The 25,361-nt window shown below is 37.3% G+C and overlaps 1 protein-coding gene across 2 annotated transcripts; it reads right to left on the bottom strand.

The window, feature by feature from the left end:
- Positions 1-952: 952 nt before the first annotated feature.
- LOC125670509 (F-box and WD repeat domain containing protein 10B-like) lies at positions 953-24,011 on the bottom strand. 2 transcript variants are annotated; one of them, XM_048905717.2, is made up of 10 exons: positions 23,351-24,011; positions 21,999-22,679; positions 10,644-11,089; positions 9,077-9,312; positions 8,557-8,760; positions 7,870-7,991; positions 4,465-4,613; positions 4,234-4,376; positions 3,516-3,674; positions 953-3,409 (listed from the first exon to the last, which is right to left on the bottom strand). In XM_048905717.2, the coding sequence occupies exons 2-10, from the start codon at positions 22,594-22,596 to the stop codon at positions 1,720-1,722; spliced, it is 3,747 nt and encodes a 1,248-aa protein (XP_048761674.1). In that variant the 5' UTR covers positions 22,597-22,679; positions 23,351-24,011; the 3' UTR covers positions 953-1,719. The 2 variants fall into 2 exon arrangements, with proteins under 2 accessions (XP_048761674.1, XP_048761673.1); XM_048905716.2 differs by having other exon boundaries at positions 21,999-22,683; positions 23,351-24,010.
- Between the last annotated feature and the right edge of the window lie 1,350 nt (positions 24,012-25,361).

Raw genomic sequence — 25,361 nt, 5'->3', positions numbered from 1 at the left:
CAACTGAAGATATTTTTGATTATTTACAATTTTATATGAGGAATGAATCTTTTATAAAAGAAAGCAACAATCCCATAAAAGAGATCATTAATTCAAATGTGGAGATGTTGAAATGAAGATAGTTGGTCTCTCTTGTAGAATTATGAGTGCATCAATTGAATAAGTGATTTGAACGTATTGTATTGTATATAATATATACAAAAGGATCAGGAGCAAGTTCGTACAACGTAGGAGTTCTCTTTATAATCTAATACATGTTACAACACACAATATGATATTATTAATTCAATTGAAGAGAGCAACAATTTAATTATTGCAGGCATTAATTAAAATGATGCATGCATTAATTGAATAAATGCCCTCCTCTATTTCTAGTGTACATCAATTCTTGATATCATCCATTCATTTGAAGAGAGAAACAATTCAATCATAGCGAACATCATCACCCGAGTAAATAATGCTATCACAAATTCAATTAATGTGCTCAATAATTAAGAATTGAATACATTATTAATTATTTAATTGAATTGTTGCACACGTGATATGAAATTCAAATAATTAAAGATATCTCCAGTAATTTGAGTTTATTTGATTTGGCACACCATATTGATTACCCCCCCCCCCCCCCCCCCTTTATTTTTGTCGTCAGTGAAATATACAGGGGGTCTTCAATGTAAAAGTGCGACTCCAACCTAACGGACAGTCAGACACAGAAAAAAAAGTCCACTGTGCTTTTCAGAAAAAATTTTTGATCACAAAATCTTGCCCATTAACATATCGAAGAAGGGGGGGGGGGGTCATATAAAAGTCTCAATCGAAGAAGGGGGGGGGGGTGTCATATAAAAGTCTCAACATATCGAAGAAGGGGGGAGGGTCATATAATAGTCTCCTCGTTTCAACATGGTCGATAGAAATCAGCATTGTGAAGAAACAACAAATAAATGACACAGTGGTCTGTATAGAACCATTTATTAGTATAAAACAGAATATAAATAATACTATTGAACTGTATCACAGTTGAGCACTATATTGTGGGACAAAAACAAGAGATCTAACGGCGGAAGGCACTAGATGGGCTGTCCCTGTGCAAGGTGTATGACTACAGGGGGCGTGGCTACTGACGACCTAGTACAAGTAACCAGTGTTTTCAGCAGGTACTGGTCAATTTGAGCATCTGCTCGCCATAAACTGCAGATCTGTATTCGTGGACAAATAGAAGGGCACATTCAGTAATAACACGTGCGTATGCAGTTGTATTCTAACACATTATGCAAGCATTCCAGACACAAATCACACGCTATATATAAGTTAAACAAGTCAATACGGTCACGTGTCCAAACATCCCTACCATACAAATTACACCATCATACATAAAAACTGTCCCATATACGGAGTTGAGCGAACCAAAAATCGTTGCAATAAATTAAAGCACATATTCTTGCAATACAAAGTAGCTGGAAATCTTCGATTTCACCAAAATGTCCGTCAAGGCACAGTTGTATAAAAACACAAAATCAATGAAGAATATGTACTACTTATCACAGTCAAACTGGAAATCGTAATTACACACAGATTCACAACCATAATCCATGAATGTTTAAGAACCCTGATTTCAGTCACCGCATTGTCAAACAGGTGAAGAAGTGGCAATATACGCCTGTCGGCATTTCAATGGCCGTTTCACAACCTCTAATGATGACGTCACAATGGACTGTGAAGTCATCTGTTGGGCTTGCTGCCGTGGACGGTGTTTGGTCTGCCAGACCCCGGCACCGCGCTAGGTCGCTGGGTGGCGCTCACGGTGCTCGGTCTAGAACTGGCCTTTGCTAACCACGCAGCTCGCTTCTTTTTCTCCATCAGCTCCTCGTCCCTCTGTTGTTTTTCTACGTATTTCTGTTCGATGTTGTTGATGAATTCTTTCTCCTGTTCATAAGTCCGTAGTTCGAACTTGACGTGGCTTCTCATTGGATCGTTATACTGACTAACTTTGCCAATGACCGTGTCATTAGCGGACCGTAGCACCGTCTCTGATTTGGCGCGACGCTTCTCCTGAATTAAGGCACTAAGTTTCTCCTTCATGTCCTTGGGGTACATTTTCATTGGCACCAAATTCACCTCGTGCATTGTGGACGATACTCCCACAGGCTGTTTCTTTTGCTGGGGGATAACTCCCGGAAGTGCAGAAGCGATGGTGGACGGAACGTCACTGATGGCAGTATCCGGTCTCCTAATGGTTGGCGCCGTCACTGGACGTCCGGTTAAGTCTACTTCCGCCGATTCCTGTCTGTGAGCGGCGGCTGACAGAGGGCGAATTGATCGGCCGATGGGGACCGTGGTCTTCACCTTCCTAGGGTGAAGACTCATCCTGATTTTCGTCTTGGTGGGCCTGACCTCACACGGCGTGGCGTACCGCTCGCGATCGGGGCCTGGTACCTGGTCCGATTCTTTTGCTTTCGACGACTTCAGTGACTTGAAGGACTTCGTATCGGAGAACTCGGACAGCGTTTCCACTTCCTCTGGTTTGTGCCTAAATTTGTCAATCCCAAGCTCCTCCACTGGGACTTTTGTTCTGGGGTCAATCTTACTGGGTGACGAAGACGGACGCTTGAAACCATCTAACCCAGACACCATGGCACGGATATTCTTTTTAGTGTTGCTTGTTGTTTCTGAGCTTTGCATTGTGTTCTGGATTGCATTCACAGTTAAATATATAAAATCGGGAGGTACTACGCTCTCAGCTTTCATTCTCATCTGCGACCTTAACAAAGCTTTCGTTTCTGAAAGAGAAATGTCTTTCGTTTTGGGAATAATGGATTGATCGAAAGCCCATGAGACTCTTCTCTTCACAGACATCGGCGCATGCGGTTCCTCGTCATCATCGTCATCGTAGTGTTTAGGTAACGGGTCGGCAATGACGACACTTGGCTGAGATGTGGCGGACTTGAACGTGCTGGGACGCGGGGGTTTAGGAGGTTTGTTGAGAGACTTGGTGGACGACACCGTGTGCTTGTCCGAGCTGGCTCGGTGTTCCATAGCGGTGGGGGACGGTCCACTCTCATACCCAGACTCTGGCGCGGCACTTTGGATGAGCCGGGCACTCTCTAAACTTTTGTGACTGAGGCATTTCGCGCTGTGTGGGATTTGTTTGGCGTACAGGTTCATCTGGAGGATGTTCGGCGGTCGGGAGTCGCGCTTCTTAGGATCGTGGTTGACAATTTTTGTGTTACTGGCGCCTGCGCGCTTCATTCTTTGAGCCCGGATGTAAGGGTACGGCTGAGGACGTATTGGAGCGTCGGAATAGGAACTGTACTTGACGGCGGACGGGATTTTGTCGTTCTCCAGCGTGTAATCCCACTCCACATTCTCAAACCTCAACTCGATCAGGTTCTTACTGGTGTTCAACGTTATTCTGAAGAAAGGAAAACGTTCACCGTGAAGTTCTCAAAACTTACGAATTCTGTATACACATTCATAGTGAGTATGCTCAATATTTAATTGAAGGTTTACATGTTTACCTATCATCTATTGCTATGATTGACTGGATGGGATCACTGGCGCTGTTTCCACGCATGATCCGACAACACTGTCCGGTTATCATGTTCCAGATCCGTAGACGTCCGTCGGATGATCCAGTGATGACGCGTAGAAACTGGAACTCCAGACACAACACCGGCCTAGGGAAAATTAAAGATGTTTGATAGTAAATATTACACACCTTATGTACAGATTGTGTGTTTTTGGTTATGGTAGTGTTTGAATGTATTTGCATTTCCTACCGTCTAATTAGACGACCCGGTTCGATTAACTTACTTGAGTGTCTGAGAAAGTTTGATAAACATTCTTGGGGTCTGAGAGTGTTCGATTAACTTACTTGGAGTCTGAGAGTGTTCGATTAACTTACTTGGGGTCTGAGAGCGTTAGGTTAACTTACTTGGGGTCTGAGAGTATTCGATTAACTTACTTGGGTTCTGAGAGCGTTCGGTTAACTTACTTGGGGTCTGAGAGCGTTCGATTAACTTACTTAGGGTCTGAGAGCGTTCGATTAACTTACTTGGGGTCTGAGAGCGTTCTGTTAACTTACTTGGAATCTCAGAGCGTTCGATTAACTTACTTGGGGTGTCTGAGAGCGTTCGATTAACTTACTTGGGGTCTGAGAGCGTTCGGTTAACTTACTTGGGGTCTGAGAGCATTCTATTAACTTACTTGGGGTCTGAGAGCGTTCGATTAACTTACTTGGGGTGTCTGAGAGCGTTCAGGCAACGTGCATGTTCTCCCTGAGAACTCCACACCAGCGCGTAACCATCCTTACTTCCGGTAATGATGTGCCAACGATCAAATTTGATAGAAGTTATTTGAGCATGATGTCTTGCTAGCACCTGCAAAAAGATTTTAGATTCGATCAAATTTGCTTTTTTTTTTTTTTTACTTCGAGCATGCATAGTCCTCTCATTGAATGTGGCCTACCTTGATGAGATTCCCTGATTTGATGTCCCAGACTTTGACCTTTCCCTGCTCGCAGCCAGTGATGCACATCTCTTGGCTGATGGCTACCGCCCACACAGGTGCCTTGTGTTTAAACGTTCGCTGACATTTACCGGACTGCATGTTCCAAACTAAAATATTGATTGTACTGTTACCTGGAGATCACTACACCTTTCTAAATAACGATACTGTACTAGTGTTGTAATATTATCTATACTCTACAGGCTGAACCTCGGATTTCGTAAAAATTAAACAACACCCCCACCCACCCCCAACTTTACATCTTGCAAATTCAACAATAAATCAACACGGAAGTGAGGAAAACTTCTTTCTCCCATTATCAACTTTGCTTCATCATTCGGACGCAGCTGTTCTTTTTTGGTTAAAATGATTAATAAACAATAAAATGCTTTCTTTGTTGTTTCATCGGGTGATGAAGGTAGCTAGCATTGCAGAAAAAAAATCAGAACCCGCGTAAGCGAGTTATGTAATTTTTTTCCTGCAAAGTTTGCTACCTTCAACACCTGATGAAAGAAAGACATTTTATTCTTTATATTAATATTGTTATGTATTGTTTTCAAATTTAAAACATTTTTGTTACGCAATCCCTTGTCTTTTTAGGCTTTTATATAGAAGGAAGTCCACTTGTAGTGAAAAGGTTACCTGTAGGTGTCCAATAAGTTGACAATTACTATCCATTATTTTTAAGAATGGACAGATACTGTCCGTTCTTAAAAATAATGGACAGTAATTGTCAACTTATTGGACAGTGCCAGGTAAACCCAATAACTTATTAGACATCTACAGGTAGGCTGAAAATAAGAGAAAGACAATACATTTGTCAAAGAGATACAAATTTAATTTTAAATTCCCTACGAGTAAGAATCAACACAGATATCGGAAAAATCACTGAAACACTTCAAAACGATATTTCCCTATAGTAGAATTCTCTGCTTCAACTCGTAAGATTCAAATTTTTTGTTTAATTCCAATGTCCATTACTATATCGCATCAAAACTTAAATTTGAAAGACATATTTCCATACTACATTTGAATTTCGCTGGATTCAGAGACACATTCCGAAACTTCTTCACAACGCTTTTTATGTTTTCTTTATTAGCATATCCTAATTCTGAATTATTATTTTCGCTTTCATGAATAATTTCATTTCACGAGATAGGTGTATTGGGTTCTTTTGGCTGGCGTTAGTTATTTCCTCACCCAAATATTCGAAAACATAATGCTATTCAGATCAAAATTTGGCTCCATAACTTTCTCACCCTCCATGTCCAGAATATTTGCAGTACTTTCACTAAAATCCTTAAATTTTGACTGTGCAATGAAAATGCTCTCCCCATCAGAGGAAGACATGTTGATATAGCTCAGTACTATAGAAATAGTGAATATAAAACCTGCAGTAGAAGACTACTTACCTGACACTGTCCAAAAAGTGAACAAAAGAAACAGAATTCTACGCAAGACTGGTTATATTGTCAGACTATTCAAAAATAGATTTATTCATAATTATCATTGTCAATGGGTTTACCTGAGACTGTCCATTCTTAGAACAAAAGATGTAATGTATTAAGTAGGATATAAGCCTCAAACTGTCCATTCTGTGAGAGAAAGAAATGATCTCGGCCCTACGGGCCTCGATCAGTTCTTTCTCTCACAGAATGGACATATTTTGGCTTATATCCTTTACATAAACTAGAGTTAAGTACTAAAATATCATATGGTTGACCAATTCGTTACGTTTAACGGAAGAGCCAAATGCATCCTTTGACCTTGATGACGCTCCATATTTGGTAATGTGGTAATAAAAAACCGGATCGAACTAGTTTGCAAAATGCATTCATTGTCGCAGATGAAAGTAATGTCAATTTCAAAAGAAATATATGAGAAAAGATTCAGTAAATATAAATATCATGTAATGATTCTGATTTTTACTTTAATTTTTCAGTCTTGGACTATCTTGTACACAGTACATACTATATCTAGTATGACAGATCACCGAAAACACTTTTCTCTATTGCGTGTATATGTATATTTCAATGGGGTTCACATCAGCTGAAGGAAAGACGGTTTCAAAATAAATAAATAATATTGAAATAAAATAAAATTAAAAAGAAAATAAGTTGAAAAAAAATAAAAATCGGCTAATGTATAATAATAGGAAAAACAGATCCCATATTTTGTGGTCGCTAATAACCGGGTTTTTTTCTCTTAAAACTCTCGTTCCTCAATTCTTAAAAATTTTCATGAGACAATTGGCTAGCCTTGTGTTTCTTTTAACTTCTAAAAATTTAAGAAACTCGACTTTGAGGAAAAACTGGTTACTTATGAAACATATTTCTATTCTCTAATAGAGGCCCTCTATTACCAACTGTAATACTAATTAAAAATCTGATGTTACAAGTTACGTAAAGGGCATATAAGGCTCGCAGTTTGAGTGACCTATGACCTGACCTAAACTTCTAGCCATTGGAGTTTGTCTATGACCACTGTCCACTTCCGTTCTGATTTGTATATTTTTATAGATGTCAGGTCACAATGCCTGACAAAATGATTACATTACCGCTCGCGCAGGTTCAAAGCACACAGCCCTAATAACAATGAGGAAGACAGATGTGATGGAATGTAATATACCACACTTCAGCAGTGTCACGTGATGGAATGTAATATACCACACTTCAGCAGTGTCACATTGTGATGAGCCCCAACCCTGGCATGCAGCACGGTGATTCACCAGGAATTCTCTCATAAAGAATCTTGTGTATTTATCTAGGCTAGTTCAAATAATCCCAAGTTTGTGGAATTAAAGTGGGCTTACAAAATAAAATACTGCTATGTTAAACATTGAACATGTCAAATTGATTTGTGTATATAAATGATAATAAAAAACGCACATCTACCCGATTACCTTTAGACCCAATTTAATGCAAGGTCTATAATATACAAACTCAGTCTATCTGTGTCAACGTTACAAACAGGCATATCTATGTGCGCACGAATTCCTGAATAAATGTTTAAAGAATGAAGTAGTTATTTGCTTTCACACTTTCGTGTAGAGATAAGTGGTGGTTTTCAGCTATGGTATCATTACATAAGTAGAACTCAAATATTGACTAAAAGTGGGCAATCCGAGACGAAAATGATTCCATATAAGTAATCTATTGTCTACAGGCCATAAAACGGAGGCAGAGACCCCTCTGTTCAGTTTCTAACCTCTGGTTTTATGTACCGTAGACTAAATTCTACCTGTTTGCTTACGACGTCGAAACACTTTATGATTTATACATATCATATAGTATTTAAATTTCACATGTGAAAGTCGTCACCAAACACATGACAGAGAATATTTGATCCGCCACTGAGTTGACTCACTTTTACAGGAGTTGTCCTTTGACCCCGAGGCTAGATAGTCATCCAGGACAAGAATAGTAAGGATAGTGTCTCGGTGTCCCCGGAAGATCTTCTTGCAGGTGCCCGTTTCCACACTCCACATCCTGTAGAACCAAACACCCAAGTTTAACGTATTGCATACACACTTGTTTAGCGGATTGTTATTTTAGATCTTTTCGCCAATATTCATGTACTATTCATAAACATGTACTATTGACGAAAAAATCTTTTCATTTCCAATGTTTCTGCTTTCAATAACTTTACCAGCTGTAATGATAGCCATTTCCTCATGAATGCGATGGAAAATTGAACAATGTGCGTTTGGATTTTGATAAATATAGTACGCCTATTTTAAAGGCTGGGACTGCCAAAAGATATAAAAGAATGATGTAAATATAAAAACACAAGGATATGAACTGCATCATGTCACGTGCACGCCAGCATGACGTAGGCTGACGTAAAGCGTTGCAGTTCATGCTCTCATGAAGTTTATTGCTATAAACAAGTTTACAAGAACGTAATATGACTGCACTATTCTGTTACATCGGGGAATGTGAGAAATGTACAGTATATATCTACCATGATTTGTGATTAATGTTACACAACAGACACTAAAAGTCTAACAGACAGATCTATTATTATTATTCAGTATTCTGTCATACTACTCACCTAATACTGGTGTCGTAACTTCCGCTGAGGACGATTCCACGCTCCGCACAAATGTGGACACATCGGATACTTCCGGCATGACCAGAAATAACGAGGGATAAGTCATTCCCGCTGTCTCGGTCTATGAACCGGATTTTCCGGTCTTTAGATCCAATGGAGATGTTTTGTCCCCCGTCTGTGTGTATGACGCGGTGGTGATCTTCACTATCAACAAAAAAAATAAATAGAAATAAATAAATAAATGAATAAAAAAAGAAAGAAAGAGAAAACAAAAAGAAAAAAGATTTATAACCCAAATAAAATTCCTCACTATGAACAAAAATATAATAATAAAAATAAATAAATATATAAATGAATAAAAAAAAGAGAGAAAAGAAAGAAAAAAGATTTATATCCCGATCAAAATTCTGTAGCTGATTTCTGTTGGACAACATATAACGTTGATCAAAAAAGTGATGAGTGGAATGATATGAATGCAGCTACCCCCCTCCCCTGAGTTTTAAGGATGCACCATACTTACACCATGGAGAGCACCATGACGTTGTACGTGCCGCAGTAGACGTTACGTTCCTCCATGATGACTTTACGTGTGGACACGCCACTGTAGGCGTTACTCAGGTTGACTTCCTGGAGGTACGTGGGACTGATGATCTCATCGTCCGTCGTGATGACGGTCCGGGTCCCTGGGAACAGGTTAGGGACCGGCACGTCAATATCTTTGGCGTATTGGTGATTCACACCCTGGGCTGCCGCGCCCTAATATAACAACATGTTCATCTATAATACAATGTCAATACCAAACAGCTATTAACAACTGGAATATGTGCGGAAAATTCCCATGAGAATGTGCTTATGAAATACATGTAATGAAGATTGTATGCATACAGAGCAATGCTGGAGATACGATATACAGTATAGAATGAAATGTTTTTCCTTTTTAAATTGAAACAAAATGTAACCAACACATCTAAATCGAGCACGTTCGTTTACATTTTCTACAGTTTGCAGACGTGATCGTTTAAAGCGAATAAAAAATAAATTTCCACCACCTACAATCTTGTGCTACAGTGTTAAAACAGTCAAGTTTCCACATGCAGTTGATAGTCGCCGCAGTCTCATTGTATTATATGCTAATATCTTCTCAAGCTCGCGTGAGTCCGGATTACGGATCTGTGCCTATTGTCAGGCTGCCTAAGCATCACCGATCATAAACCCACTGAGTCTTCATTTTATTCAATATTCTTCTGATATAAAATGTGGTCTACCGTTCTGTATATTAAGATGGTGGACACCTGAACACCCCCCCCCCCCCTGAAGTATACGAAGGTGTAACATTCGTGTCTTCAAATCCTCTCCCAACCACTTACCTGAACACCCAAAAACTAAAAAATTGTAAGAAAACGTCTTTTTTTTTTTTTTTTTTACAATAAGTATAATGCAATGCACTAACCATCGTGCACCATGCAGTAAACGTGAGTACATGCAAACAGGAACATATAGAAGAGTGTCACGTGTTTAATAGGTCGGCCTCTGAATACAACACATTGACTACAGATGGTTCACCTTAAATTCTACAGCTTCACTGTACAGTCCGCAACATTGATCCAATCCTACTCAGGGGCCAAAAAAAAAAAAAAAAAAAAAACCATGCAAATGATGAAAATATCGAGAGAGAGAAGATTCTTCTTCTGACATTCAATATGAATGACTTAATGCCTTCATTAACTGAAATGGAGAGGGGGGTTCTCAAGAAAAGAATAATAACGTTTCACTGATTCGTTGCATTTGTTTTGGACGATAAACTCCTTATACCATCTAAGACTTACATAATTAGCTTTCACCAACTAATGTAAAAATAAACTAATACATTTCATCAGTGGACGTAATGAAAGCTAACTCCCGACCATTATTGATTGTGTACCTTTGTTGAAACACAGTTTGTATCTTCCGTTTTGGCTCTTGTCAGAACAAAGTTGCTCTAAATTCAAATATTTATCAATCATTTTTCATATTAAATCAAAGCCTTGATGCTTCTATTTTCAAATTGAAACAAATTTAAACTGTTTCGAAAATGTTCGCGACTTTACCTGCATTAACATGACATCCTCCTCCAGAAGTTGATTGATCCGCTCCTCGTCATGAACTTCCAATACCAAGGCTCTCCAATTCTGACTGACCAGAAGAGCGTGGCTGAGGGATGTCTTGTCTAGCAACTTGAGAATGTACTTGGACAGGTGCACCGGCAGAGAGCGTATGAAGTCCTTGTGGCGCGCAACGCCCGAAAACGCCTTGGATGACGTCGAAATGACCATACACGCGGGGTCAACAGACGACAGCTCGGACTCACTTTCACTGCCACTGTCGTCATTTTCGATGACATCATCGAGGAAGAGTTTGTCGCCGGTGATTGGGTGGAGTTTGGGCTTGCTGTAGTGTGGAGATACAATAGAGTGGATTTGGTGGTCTGCGTGTTCCTCGCTGTGGTAAGAGTACTCCGTCTCGGCGATAGACGCACTCTCCACGTAGTCCGCTTCTGAAAGTCCAAAAAGACATTAATGCTACCATTGTATTCACCATTCTGAGAAATTAATCAGAGGGGTGGGGATGATATGGTTATTTTTGAGTCTTTGTATGTGACAAAATAACGCAAATGATCAGACATAAAAGACTGAATAACGCTACAAGAACTTTCATAGAACGCAGATCTTCATCACAACCAAACAGTATACTTACCATCTCAAGAACCTACGAAAATCTGTGAAGGTTTGTAACAAGAATACCGGAAATGGCAGATAGTGCACCCTTCTGATGGTTCAAAGTGTTTGCTGTATAAAGTATACTATCAATACCTGTGAAATGATTCACCTATTCAACTTTAAACCTAGACTTATCTTGTACCCTAATAATATTTTTTTCCACAATCAACACCCGGTAATTTCCATTAAAGACAAGGCGTATTCGTGAAACGAAAATAACCTGACGAAAAGCACATCCCTGGTGGCCAATTCCTAATATTGGAGAGACCTTGTTGTAAGGATGACTAAATCTTAAAGTTTTTTTAGAAAGTGGCTACGAGATCTTAACCATGCATAGACAGACGGACAGACATCGCAATCTGATTAAAATCAGCTCCTCGATCCGCTCATCTTTTATTTTAAATGTCGCCTCGTGAATGGACAGTCAAAAAAAAAAAGAAAGAAAAAAAGAGCGGATCGAGGAGTGATTTTAATCAGATTGACAGACATCGATGTACCATATCCGGTACTGATGAAAATAAAATTCTTAGAACCTTTCAATCTAGTGACAATAATCTTAATGATATCCGGAGTTAATGTGTATTTTGCTGGGCCATTCTTAAAAAATTGCATGTTTGCTGTAACGTACGGAAGCCGATAGGTACCAGGGTATAGAATTAATATTTATTTAACTGGCGGCCGCCACTTAATTTAACTGGCGGCCGCCACTTATTAACTGGCGGCCGCCACTTATTATCTGGCGGCCGCCATATAAATTAACTGGCGGCCGCCACTTAATTTATGTGGCGGCCGCCACTTAATTTATGTGGCGGCCGCCACTTAATTTAACTGGCGGCCGCCACTTAATTTATGTGGCGGCCGCCACTTAATTATATGGCTGCCGCCACTTAATTTATGTGGCGGCCGCCAGTTAATTATATGGCGGCCGCCAGTAAATTTATATGGCGGCCGCCAGTAAATTTATGTGGCGGCCGCCAGTTAATTTAACTGGCGGCCGCCATATAAATTAACTGGCGGCCGCCAGATAAATTAAGTGGCGGCCGCCACTTAATTTATATGCGGCCGAGACTCAAATTAAATCATTTATATGGCTGTCACCTGAACTGAACTGAATTTATTTCTCATCACAATTACACAATTGTATACAGAGATTTAGTACATATATTTTATATAAAAGTGATGGTAATATATCACTAAATGTTTGAAGGCATGCGTGAGTATGGAGATAGGCAACATATGCAATTTTAGATTCGAGTAGTCATTGGGTCGGGGAGCAGAGATTATCAATATTTCTTATAAAGGAACACAATCTTCTTAGAAAAGATTGCTTGTTTGAATTCATTATATTTTTGAAAGTGATGATGTTTTTGAAACGTATTTGTTTTGGTGATAAACATTGTTTTCTTATATCATTCAGAGATTTGCAATTAAACATGTAGTGGAATTCATCACCAATTTCATTTAATTCACATTTATTACAATATCTTGTTTCTCGGGGCTCGTTTCGCCAGCGTCCACTTTCAATAGGTAAATGATGATTACAGGTTCGAAATTTACAAAAGGTTATAGCATCTTTTCTGGGTAGGACATCCAAATATTTTTCAAATTTTAATTCATCCTTGTATATTCTATAGTTTATAGTTTTTGATAGCGTTTTGATGTCAGAATTCCACTTTTGCTTGAATTGATCAAGTAAAATAAGTTTTACTTTTGACTTTAGCCAGTTTGGATTACATGCGTTATTTTGCCAAATATTAGAAAGTCCGCAATTGTTAAGGATATTTGACACGTTCTTGAACCAAGCAATCTCTTTCGCGTATTGGTTTGTAACATTATTACCCAGTTTTAACAGGAGATTAGCTATTTTTGTTTCTTTACTAAGTGCAATTTTGTGCCAAAATGAGATAATACGCGTTTGTATTTGTATGTGCATGGGATGTCGACCAAGTTCACCGTACACCATGCAGTCGGGGGTAGATTGTTTTAATTTCAATAATAATATACAAAATTTAAGGTGGACTTCTTTCTATAATTGCATTATTTGAAAATCCCCACACCTCACAGCCGTATAATAAGATGGGTTGAACAATTTTATCAAATAAATCTAACTGACACTGTATTGATAGGTTATGCAAACGTCCTTTTTTAAGAATCTCATAAACTGCTTTATTGGCTTTTTCTACTTGTTTTTGTTTGGCTTTTTTGAATGATCCTGATGTGCTAAATAAGATACCCAGGTAGATAATGTCGTCAACAATTTCGATGTTTTTGTCGCCACAAACGAAAGTATGATTCCGTTTTGGATTACCCTTACTGATTATTAAAATTTTTGTTTTGTTAACGTTTATCTTTAAATTCCATTTTTCGCAATATTTATAAAAATGATTAATTTGGACCTGTAATTGTTCTGCAGATTCAGCTATCAAGACAGTGTCATCGGCGTATAATAATGCAAACAATCTAAAGTACAAATTCAAATGTTGTTCAAACATTTCAGATATCGTGGGTAAACCATCAACAATATTGTGCTGAAAAAAGTCTTGCATATCATTTAAATATATTGAAAATAAGAATGAAGACAAATTTTCCCCTTGTCTAACACCATTTTCACAATTAAAAAAATTTGAAATATCATCACCATGTACTATTCTTGATTTGATATGATTGTACATATTTGTAATAACATTATACATGTGTCCATTGATATTATTTGCACAAAGTTTGTACCATAGACCTTTCCGCCATACATTGTCAAATGCTTTTTCAAAATCGATGAATGCACAATAAAGCTTTTTCTTTTTCAATTTCAGTAATTCCGATAAAGTGTATATTGAAAATAAATGATCGATAGTTGAATATTGTTTTCTGAATCCTGCTTGATTTTCATGTAGTATTTCGTATTCTTCTGCAAATATGTTCAATCTATCGTTCAGTATCGATGTAAAAAGTTTACCAACACAGCTTAAAATAGTAATAGGTCTATAGTTCTGTGGATTATTTTTCTCCCCTTTGTTTTTATAAATCGGAATGATGTTTCCCTCAAGCCAACATTCTGGTAGTTTACCAGTACTAAAAATCATGTTGAATAATTTTTCATATAGTGGAAGCATAATGTGTATTGACGACTTTATGTATTCATTCTTTATATGATCTTCACCAGAAGTTTTGTTATTCTTTAATTTTTTAATAGCTTTTAGTATTTCATCTTGTGATATATGTTGATTTAAGTTGTGGTTTAATTCTCCGATTTGTAATGCTTTTCTTTCATTATTAAGTGATTCTTCTGTATCGTCCGGTATCTTTGGTGCTTTATTTAATTCTTTAAAATACTTATACAATTCATCAATTTTGATATGTTCCATATTGCGTTTTTTATTGTATTTATTCAAAATTTTCCAATACTCGCGGGGGCTTTTGAGTCTCGTACTTTGTAATTTTTGGCTCATTTCGTCCCTATACTTGTTTATTTCTTTATTTAACAATTTTTTGTATGCTTTTTCGTTGCTTTTGTAGTTTTCTTTAGCGCTTTGTGAGCGTTTCCTGAAAAAATAAACTTTGCTGTTGCGATATTTTTTTCTTGCTTTGTTACAACCTGTAGAGAACCATGGTTTACCATTTTTATAAGTATGTTGAACTTTGCTGACTTTATTCATTTTTGTTACACCCAATGACATTTTAGCTGCATCAATATAATTTTTATTTAATTCACTTACAATTATATTAATGTGTTTCTCTGGATTTTCCTTCGAATCAATTAATTTGTCTAAATAGTCTTTAAGTTCTTCGACGTGGGTTTTGTCAATAGCTTGAACAAATACATTTCCAGTTATTCAATTCCTCTCTCTTTCTCTCTCTCAGAATGAAAGGGGTGCAATCCCTCCCAATGCTTAGTAATATGTATGTGATATATATATATATATATATACACACACACACACAATTAAGAGCATTAAATTATTGTTTTTCGATTGTAATGTTAAATACGTAGAACCAAGGGGCTGACCCTCCATTTTTTTGACAACGTTCAATTTCTATTATTTTCACATGCAAACTATAATCATTTTCACATGTGAAATAAGATTAATTGGCGGATTGGCCCCCACCCCACTCTTTTGGTGGTAGTAATGAATGGTAAAGATGTAATAATGAATGAACTGATCAATTGAAGAATGAACGGAGCCCCCTCCCTCCAATTTAGGAGTACGAAGTTTGGACAAAAGAGACATTTTAGGTTCCTTTTTTGCTTGTCAACAATTGTAGAAGACAATTTCTCCTCCGAGTGTCCCTATAATACACTTTGAAAAACGAAGCTGCGTGTTTGCGTACTATTCTAAATCTTTCCAAAATAATCACTCAGCGATACGAATTACATTGTTTTTGCAATTGGCAGCCGCCATATATGAATTAAGTGGCGGCCGCCAGATAAAATAACTTGCGGCCGCCAGTTAATTTATATGGCGGCCGCCAGATAATAAGTGGCGGCCGCCAGTTAACTTATATGGCGGCCGCCAGTTAATAAGTGGCGGCCGCCAGTTAAATAAATATTAATTCTATACCCTGGCACCTATCGGCTTCCGTAGTAACGCGACCGACCCACTCAAAACACCGCGACTCAATTTTTTTTATGGCCACTCTGAAAGCTGTTTTGTTTTGTTTTTTTGATCGAGATCGAGATTCCAAAAAAAAATTCAACATGGCGGACAAGTCCATGGTCACATTTACTGTGACTGTCAATTTAAAGCAATATATGCTATAACTGACGGTAAATGAATTGAAAAATAAAAGAACAAATTGAATAACATAATTGTGATTGAATATTCTTCATAAACCTGTCGTATCAGTAGATTAATATGTCAATTCATGAATTACTGTCTTCATGACAGTAATTCCTGCTCATCATCTTCAATGTGCTTTGACCTCGGAGGTCATCAGTTGCTGCCAACCCACACACTGATTCTACGTATCATGTGTGTCCAAATGATTAATTAGTGTTTTAACAGACTTTGACAAAAAATTAAAATGATACCCACTGTAATGGACTTGGATTACCAGCAGTCCCAATTGCAAGTTAAAACTAAAGGCCTAGCAGAAATGCATTCGACGTTTTAATGCAAGTGCCTAACTTTTTGGTTGACAAACAACAATTCACAGGTTTTCAAAATGGAAGACATATAAACATTTAAATAACTTTATTTCAGTATCTGTTGAAGATCGACTGGGACTGACAAATAATTACACTAGTAATGTATAATAGCAATGCCTTTCCATATTGCCCATATATACCTATATATTCATGAAGTCTGAATGCTGTCCGTGTCTTGTGTACCTTAGTGTGTAACAGTAGGCACATTCAAAGTGAGATTTAGTATAATTATGTTATACCTATAAACTACAATACACACAAAATAAACATAATGTATCACGATACAAATAAGGAATAACTCTTGTTTAGGTTTAGATCACATGGTAATTGACATAAACGCTGGTGAAAGCACTATGTGGGCCAATCGCTTTATCAACTCGTTATGCTCCCAAACTAGACAGTTGTTACAATGTATTTATATTTAAATACATTATCTGCTGAATATTAATTTTTTATTGACTAATGGTAAAATTTGTCTAAATATGTCTAACCTCCGGCTGAAAGCTAGCTTGAGTAACGTAAGTCACATTGGCACGAGAGAATGGTGATCCATGAGACCATAAACCCATTGTGTACTTGGTAGTGTTATATAGAACAGAATGTATAAAATATAAATATATACCAGTACCTGTTTATCGCAATATATTTACATTCTGCATTGAAAACTTGACTCCAGTTCAGTTCTTGAAGTAAACATATTAGTTTTGAAATCTTTAATGTGTTGTCCTAATGTACATCGCAATTTTGCTCATTTACAAATCAATTTAGTAAGTGATTTTCAAAAAAAAAAAAGAAGCCTACCTACCTACCCACACTGAAAAATCTGAGTCGCGTTACAGCAAACACACAATTTTTTAGGATGGCCCTGTGTATCGTGTATACAGGAACTTTACAACTAATCTCAATCGATGCTGTAGGGTTTGATTGTCTGATTTCATTTGGGGGGGGGGGGGGGGTCAATAATTAAACTGTGTTTCGGACTTTTGCGACACCCAACCACAAAAAGCACATGGACTTTTAAGGCACCCAAAGACAAAACTGCACATGGATTTTTGCGACACCCAACCACAAACTGCACGTGGACTTTTACGACACGCAACCAACCACAAACTGCACATGACTTTTACGACACGCAACCAACCACAAACTGTAAATGGACTTTTACGACACCCAATATGGTGGCCTTTCCATCACACCTCGACTAAGAGCATTTTCACGAACTACTTATACAAATGAAAATAGATACAGAACTCCACATATTGGTTGACATGTCTCATTGATCGCCTAACTTCCGTTATGCTTTAACTATTTGATTCATTTCGTTCTGTTTCAGATTTTGCGAGGGCCTACACAAGAACAATCAAATGATCGTAAAAGCAAAGCAGGGGTTATTATTTGTGCAAAATAATTGGATGTTTTATACTAAATCTGGATCAATTCTTGTCTAGAAACGCCATTTAAGTGAAATAAAACAATCTATTGTTGACGCCTAGATCGCGAAATTGACCAATTTTCCAAGAGCTCCTAACATACAAGGCCAATTAAACCACTTCGTTTTTCAATTAATGCTTTTGAATCGCGAGTTTTCGCCGTTTTATGATTTCAAATTTGTGACGGCTTAATTTGAATCCAAGGATACTCCGCAAACATTGCAGAAAGGCATCTCTATCAAAAGTCAAAGTTAATATTAAATGTTGTGACTGATTTATTAATATTGACCCCTAGTTAACCCTCGTAACTAAGCGTAATTAACAGATACCATCTGTATCATATTTTCTACCTCATGCGAATTGCTGATCTGTCTTTTCCAAGTTTGAAACTTGTGATTTCAAAGATATTCCGTCAAAACTTTGGCACACCTGCTTATTGAGCAACGATGTGGTTAAATTTAATTAAAGATGTCAATACACGTCATATTTCCAATCAGATAAAACGACAGAAGTGCGCTCAGCGGGTTGCCGCCTGCATTTTAAACAAAAGAGTCTTTCTGTCCGAAGACCACGTGACACAGTCCGCGGGAGATTCCGGGCTTCGAATCCGTCATCGCGACAGACTCGACTGAAAAATTTGGCAGATTGCTGAAAGCGGCAATCAACTGCAGACAAGTTTTGATCTTGACAACAGGCACTATACGATATATTGATAATTATTTGCTTCTTGATTTAAACTTCGGCACTTATTCACGCATTGTGTCATTCTTACAGTCGAGCATTGTAAATGTACCATTGTGTGTATAGTGCTCTGGAATGGGGAAAATAACTGGCAATGCTAATCCCGTAGACTGAGTAAAGGCGCTTAGGGCCAAGTGTACACCAAATAAAACTGTTAATTAAGAGCATTACCACACAGCAACAACAGCATTAACTCCGAGGATATCCTACGCACGGTCCTAGTTCAGACCCCAGGATCATATGAAACAATTTAATCTTAAGTCAAAATCTGAATATTGCGATGAAATGATTGAGAAGTCAATAATTCTAAAATAAAATTGTTATTCAATATTGTTTCATCAAATTCTACAAAACAAAGAGTCTCAGTTCAAAAGTAATAAATATTTTACAAGCGATTGAAATTTAGAGTTTGTTACTGATCTCGAGGCCAGGTCAACACCAAAGGGGCTCTGTTGGTAACCCTGAGTGTTGTAACAGGGGCGGGGATCTTAAATGGGGCTTTATTAGCAACCCTGAGTGTTGTAACAGGGACGGGGAGCTTATGGGGCGAGGATCTTAAATGGGGCTTTATTAGCAACCCTGAGTGTTGCAACAAGGGCTGGTATTTGATGGAGCGGAGCCATTGCTAACCCTGTGTGTAGTAGCAAGGGTGGGGATCTGATGAAGAAAAAAAAGGTGGGGATCTAATGGGGCGCTATTGTTAACCTGGTGAGTGCTATATAACAAGAATATTGGTAACTCTGAGAATTGATGGGTCTGGATCTGATGGGAGTTTATTAGTAACTCTGAGTGTTGATGGGTCGGGATCTGATGGGAGTTTATTAGTAACTCCGAGTGTTGATGGGTCGGGATCTGATGGGAGTTTATTAGTAACTTTGAGTGTTGTACGTGGATCTGATGGGAGTTTATTAGTAACTTTGAGTGTTGTAGTGTTGTACGTGAATCTGATAGGTAATATCTCTGTACACGGATGACACTGGCACGATGTACTAGAGTTTTGCATTCATATATTCTAACAATGTGGAAAAGAAAATTTGTTGCAGAGCCCTCCTGGAAACACACTAAGGAAATCGTTGTACTAATTACATGAACAGGTAATTTTGATTAGTAAAATTTACAATTTAATTAAGTTCTCAAGCATCAGACAGTGTGTACAGGTATCAATTCCGGTGTATTAAAGATAAAGGGGCTCTCCTTCGGGGATTGGTCCTCACAGTTCTAGAGAAAGTGAATTCTGTTGACAAACCGAAATTAATTCTGCTTTAATTGAAATGTTTAACGTCATGATAGCCATTTAAAAAGAAATAAGCTGTACAGGGTCACACAGATGAATTCATATTTTATACTTGATCAGTCACCAGTGTTTGATCACTTCCATTAACAGAAAACACACGCAATATTCAACAACTACCAGAGAAATTCGGGTCCAAAGTACTATTAAAGTGGACAGTTTTATCGTAATGGCTGATACACAGTGACCGCTTTCCAGAGCCTTGTGATGACTAAGCTTACTCTTTTAATATCAAACTCCACACAGACTTGTTAAATCTAATTTACAAGGCTTCCGATGAAGTGTCTTATCTTTCAGAGGAATAAGTAGTTCTTCCACTCTGTATATAGACCAGCTATTGTTCCCAAATAGATGTCTTTATTCAGCTCTTTTACCCGATAACCCAGTTATACATGTTCCGCCAAAACCCTGTCATTGCATAAAGTGGTCCCTTACAAAACGTAAATCACTTTTAATTTTAATGTCTAATCTTTACAAGTAGCTGTGATTTTTAATTTATAATTCATTAAATGGAGAGTAAAGGCCATGAGATGGGTGACTCGTAGAAACCTCTGTGATATAAATCCTCTTCTCTGAATTTTATAAAAGAGATTCAAACAGAATAGGCAATCACTCAAAAGCTTGATAAAATTGATATATTCTTGGCAGCAGCTCAGGGGGAAATTAGAAAGGGATGAAATGAATGTTAAATTCATGCTTGGATACAGTATCCACTTCTTAGCATTTTTAATAGAAATGGATGCAAAAATGATTACTTGTTGTGGTAATGTGTTTTCTTACTTTTAACATGACTACCATGCAAGTATTGGCCAATTTCAATCATTGCAGGAAATTTCAAAATTTAAAGTGAAGTCTATCCTTGTCATGATCAATAATCGGAACCCTCAGCATGACATATAAATGAAGAGGAAAAAACTAGGAATATATCTTTATAAAAAACAATGATTATGAGAAAAATCTGTTATATGTATTGAATTTTTTTTTTATCCATATTATGAAGAATTCTTAATTTTAAGAAATCTCCTTTAATTAGTTCTTTTTGCTAATGATGAGATAATCAATTTAGAACTGGGCTATCACAGAACATATTTTTTTAAAAATTCATATTAATTTGATAATTTCTGGGTTTTTTGTTTGCTTGTTTTGCTTTTGATTTTTTTAATACATATATATAAACTTTGATATTTTTGTTATACATGTATCTGGTAACTTCATGATATCTAGTTGTATTCTTGAAGAAGCTATTTTGATATCTCATTGAAATTGAAACTAAATTAGACATGAAAACATTTTTCTCAGTGTTATTTACATATTATTCTTGAACACAAGGATTTGTTGTTCATTAATTTCATAATATAAATGTATATGTAAGACCACTTCATCATGAATATTTGCTAAAAAATTGTAAATTCTTTGCAGGGACATCAGATTACATGAGCACACAACAAAAATATATCTGTATTTCAGTAGACATGATTGTGTTTGTCAAACACAGTGTTTATTATCTATAGACATGATTGTATTTTACAGACACAGTGTTAAAGTTCTGTATATCATTGTTTGTAGTTGTATATTGTTTTATGTCCCATTTTAGAATTTTTCATTCATGCATGTTAAGGTATCACCTGTTGAGCTCTGAGTGAAGTGCTACAAATTTTGATCCATGCATGGCATTTGAGGTCATGGCAGTGAAGGTTCTTTACTGTGCTAATGCCTGCTGCGATACAGGACCTCCATTTCTTAAGGTCATATCTGAATGACTTATAAAATTCACTTCTAATGCCAAGAGCCTGGACAAAGAACAAATGACTGCCTAAGTTTAACGACTTATGATGTGGTGTCAGAGTCCAGAATTAGACCCAAGTAAAAAACGCTATTACCACTAACCTACCATGAGGTGTACACTGTATTGTGGATTTTTCATTTGACATGAGTATGAATATCGCAAAATGACTCATACTGATGTCAATATGCAAGGATCTGTAAGCATGATTGTGTTTAGGATCTGTAAACATGATTGTGTTTAGGATCTGTAAGCATGATTGTGTTTAGGATCTGTAAACATGATTGTGTTTTCTTACCTGATCCTTTGGAGGCAGCTTTTTCCTCGGAGATTAGGAGCGTCCTAGCTTGGGAGCTCAATGTGTGTAATAGAGAACTCTCACACAACTGCAGAAGAGACAGGGCAAAGTTTGCTTTAGTCCAGTATTTGGATTTCTGGAACCACATCCAGGTACTGGTAATAAAATCCTCCACCTCCCTCAGGTCCATGGCCCGGTCTGAGCTGAACGTGGTCATGTCCGTGTTGAGACTTGGTGCGGCGCGACTACGGGAATAAGTGAAGTCCTTACAGGTCAGCGGCTGCAGAAGACTGACCATCTGCTGGAGCAAATCGACACTGTGGAATCGACGAATCAATCCTAGCATGAACCGTTTTTTGGAGTGGTCCCCCATTTTGGGGAAGAACTCTTTGGCGTTTTTCATGCGGTTGCTCAGGAGACATGTTTCACATTCCCCACAGCTGATGGCTTTGTCACTGCTGGCACACCGCAGACTCTGAGCTTTGCCAATGTTAAACTCAAACACCTCCAGGTTTGCGCTGGGGTGCTTCATGGTGTTGTTGTTGACAAGATTAGGCAAGCTGGTCATCCCCTGAGTGTAATTACACACTTCCAGCATGATGGAGTTCTCATAAGTCAGTGGCACCCTGATAACCTATATAGCCCATGCCATTCAATCTGATTAACCACTCACATGGCATGCTATCTGCAAGAGTATGAATCAATTCTGAATCAATGAAACACCGACAGCTATTCCCTATTTATTGATGTTAATATGCTTTCCTTTGTATTAATAATAAATACAAAGAATTAAAATCAAAATCAATATTGTGTCATTTAGATTTGCTACATTATTTTTCAAAATGAAAGAAAAAATAATAGTCTCTTGTAAAACCACACACACACACACACACACACACACACATACACACACACACACACACACACACACACATATATATATATTTAAAAGATATTTATTAACTCCCTTTCACTCTGATGTATGTTTTAATGTAAAGGGTGTCATTGACTCTAATACAGAACTGCAAGGTTATGTGAGGGTAGGGGGTCATCACAATAACAAACAACATGTATGTTCATTAATTATCCGTATAATAATCTAATAGGTTTAAATCAGTTGGAATGGTTTAAACGAAAAAGCTATAAAAATTTCTCTATATTTCTACATTCACAAAATATTTCACTTTCGTTTGTTTGTGAATGGCACCATGCATTACATAGCTAAAAAGGCAGGTACTTGCATGGTGGTCACTGGTCAGTACTATTTACCAGTGACTCACAGGCTCTGAGAAATGAAAGGAGTGTACGGTATTTACAACTTCAAAAAGAAAAACATACTAGATAAGTCTCACCTGTCTCTATTGTTTACATCAGATTATCCAGAGGTGTGAAAACACGACACAAACAAGTCTGGAGAACTTGTTCCACAGTGGTTCAGTAGTTTGAGAAGTTTGGCTAACACTCACCAGTGACAAAAAGTGATAAATCATAAATTAATTTCGACTTGACATTTACAAGGCCTTAATATCTTTGACAAACAATTGGCAGGACACACTCATTAATAATCAGTCATGGTACAGGTACAAATACCGGCGATTCAAAGACCCAACCAATCGTCTACATCCCCAAGGTGACGAAAATGTGTTTACAGTATAATCAGAGCTAGCAATCGATCTTGTACTTAGTTTCGTATCCAATTCATTTTGACTATCCGAAACAGTAAAAAAAAAAAAAAAAAAGGAAAAAAAGAAAGAAAGAAAATATTTTACTATCATGCATGTACTATTATTTACAAAAACATATCCTTGGATAGTAAATACTAACCCATTGTATCATGTTGATATCGATCTTTGGATTTTCGTATCTCGACGATCGGTGCGCGGATCCAAAATTTTGTGATTAGGACTATTCTTATTTAGAGCTATATTTGGAATACAATCCTTTTACTGAATTATACATTGTGTTTGTCAGTCATTTGAAAGCATAGAAAATGATGAAAGGATACCAAACAATAGATATATCTAGATAGGCGTCGTCTAATGACCATTCTAAAATTTATTCAAATAACATTTAAAGGTAAAAACATATAATGACCTATTAAAAGATTGGAGTCACAATGTACATATATTGTTCTTTTTGAGAAAACCAGTTGTATTTTGAGCTCCATGCGCGAAAACCCAGAGGGCGGGTCTGAATTCCCTTACCGCGACCAATGAAATAAGAGTAAAGAGAATTTCACTATATAGATCTAGGTACAGTTTCAAGAGCAGAATACTTTGGGGATCTTTAGTATGGGTTGTCCCGCAGCTCTCGCATTATAAATTTCATCCCCCCCCCCCCTCCAACCAACCAAAATAGATAAATAAAAAATTAGAATATTTTTTGCGGCGAATCAATATTTGCAATCTGGGTCAATCTACAGAAAATTTTGTCACTTTGTTAAATGGTCTATACAGAAAATTTACATTCTGTAGTTCAAATTTATTTGAGCATATATATCGTATATTAAATCATAACTTTTGATGCAAATTGAATACATGGGGTAGTCGAGACTATAATCCGAACATATATATAAGGGTCATGGACCATTGGTGTTACGTCATTTAAAACGGTAATGCTGTGTATATAAATTTATCATATTTGCTATTTCATTTTATGGTCTGCAGAGGGCAATCTAATGAAAACTTAGATGCGCTCACATAGCTTATGTACACCTTGTGTAGCGATAGGTGCGAGCGGATCTTTATAAGGCAGTATGTTAAACATGTTAAACTGCGGGCTAGCAAGTACAACCCGGGGTATATTCTTTTTATACACAGTGGGGGATTTAGAGCATATACATGTATATCGAATATTAAATTTTCAATTAAAGGTAAATCGTGGTATCTTGTTTCGGAAAATGTACTAAACGATAAAAGAAGCAATAATTTCTTCCATTCCTGGCGAAATAAATGACAAAATCTTTTGATTTCTTGAATTACTTTATTGGGAGAACTTAGCCTAAGTTTTTCTAAAAAAAAAAAAACCTTAAAATTTGGGTCATTTTAATAATTTCACCTTATTAAAATCATAGAAAATAGTACAAATGACTTAATAGGAGATATATTTCAAGTCCCATAAAATCTGCAAAACCCAGGAGCTTTCTGGACTCACTGCCTCATAAAGTGGTGCCCCTCGTAACCGCAATTCCTGGATCCGCCCCTGATACAGTTACAGAATTGAATATTTATTCAACCGATTTGGGCCCGCAGAGGAGCATCGTAATGCACAAAGTTCATAATTACAGAAACAAACGACAAAGGGAAACAAAGACTGCACGATGAACAGAGAGTTAGCCGTCAAATTTAACATAAAATACACACA

Source organism: Ostrea edulis, chromosome 4 (genome assembly GCF_947568905.1).
Source record: "Ostrea edulis chromosome 4, xbOstEdul1.1, whole genome shotgun sequence".
Classification (NCBI taxonomy): domain Eukaryota; kingdom Metazoa; phylum Mollusca; class Bivalvia; order Ostreida; family Ostreidae; genus Ostrea; species Ostrea edulis.
This window is presented reverse-complemented; position numbering and strand designations above follow the sequence as displayed.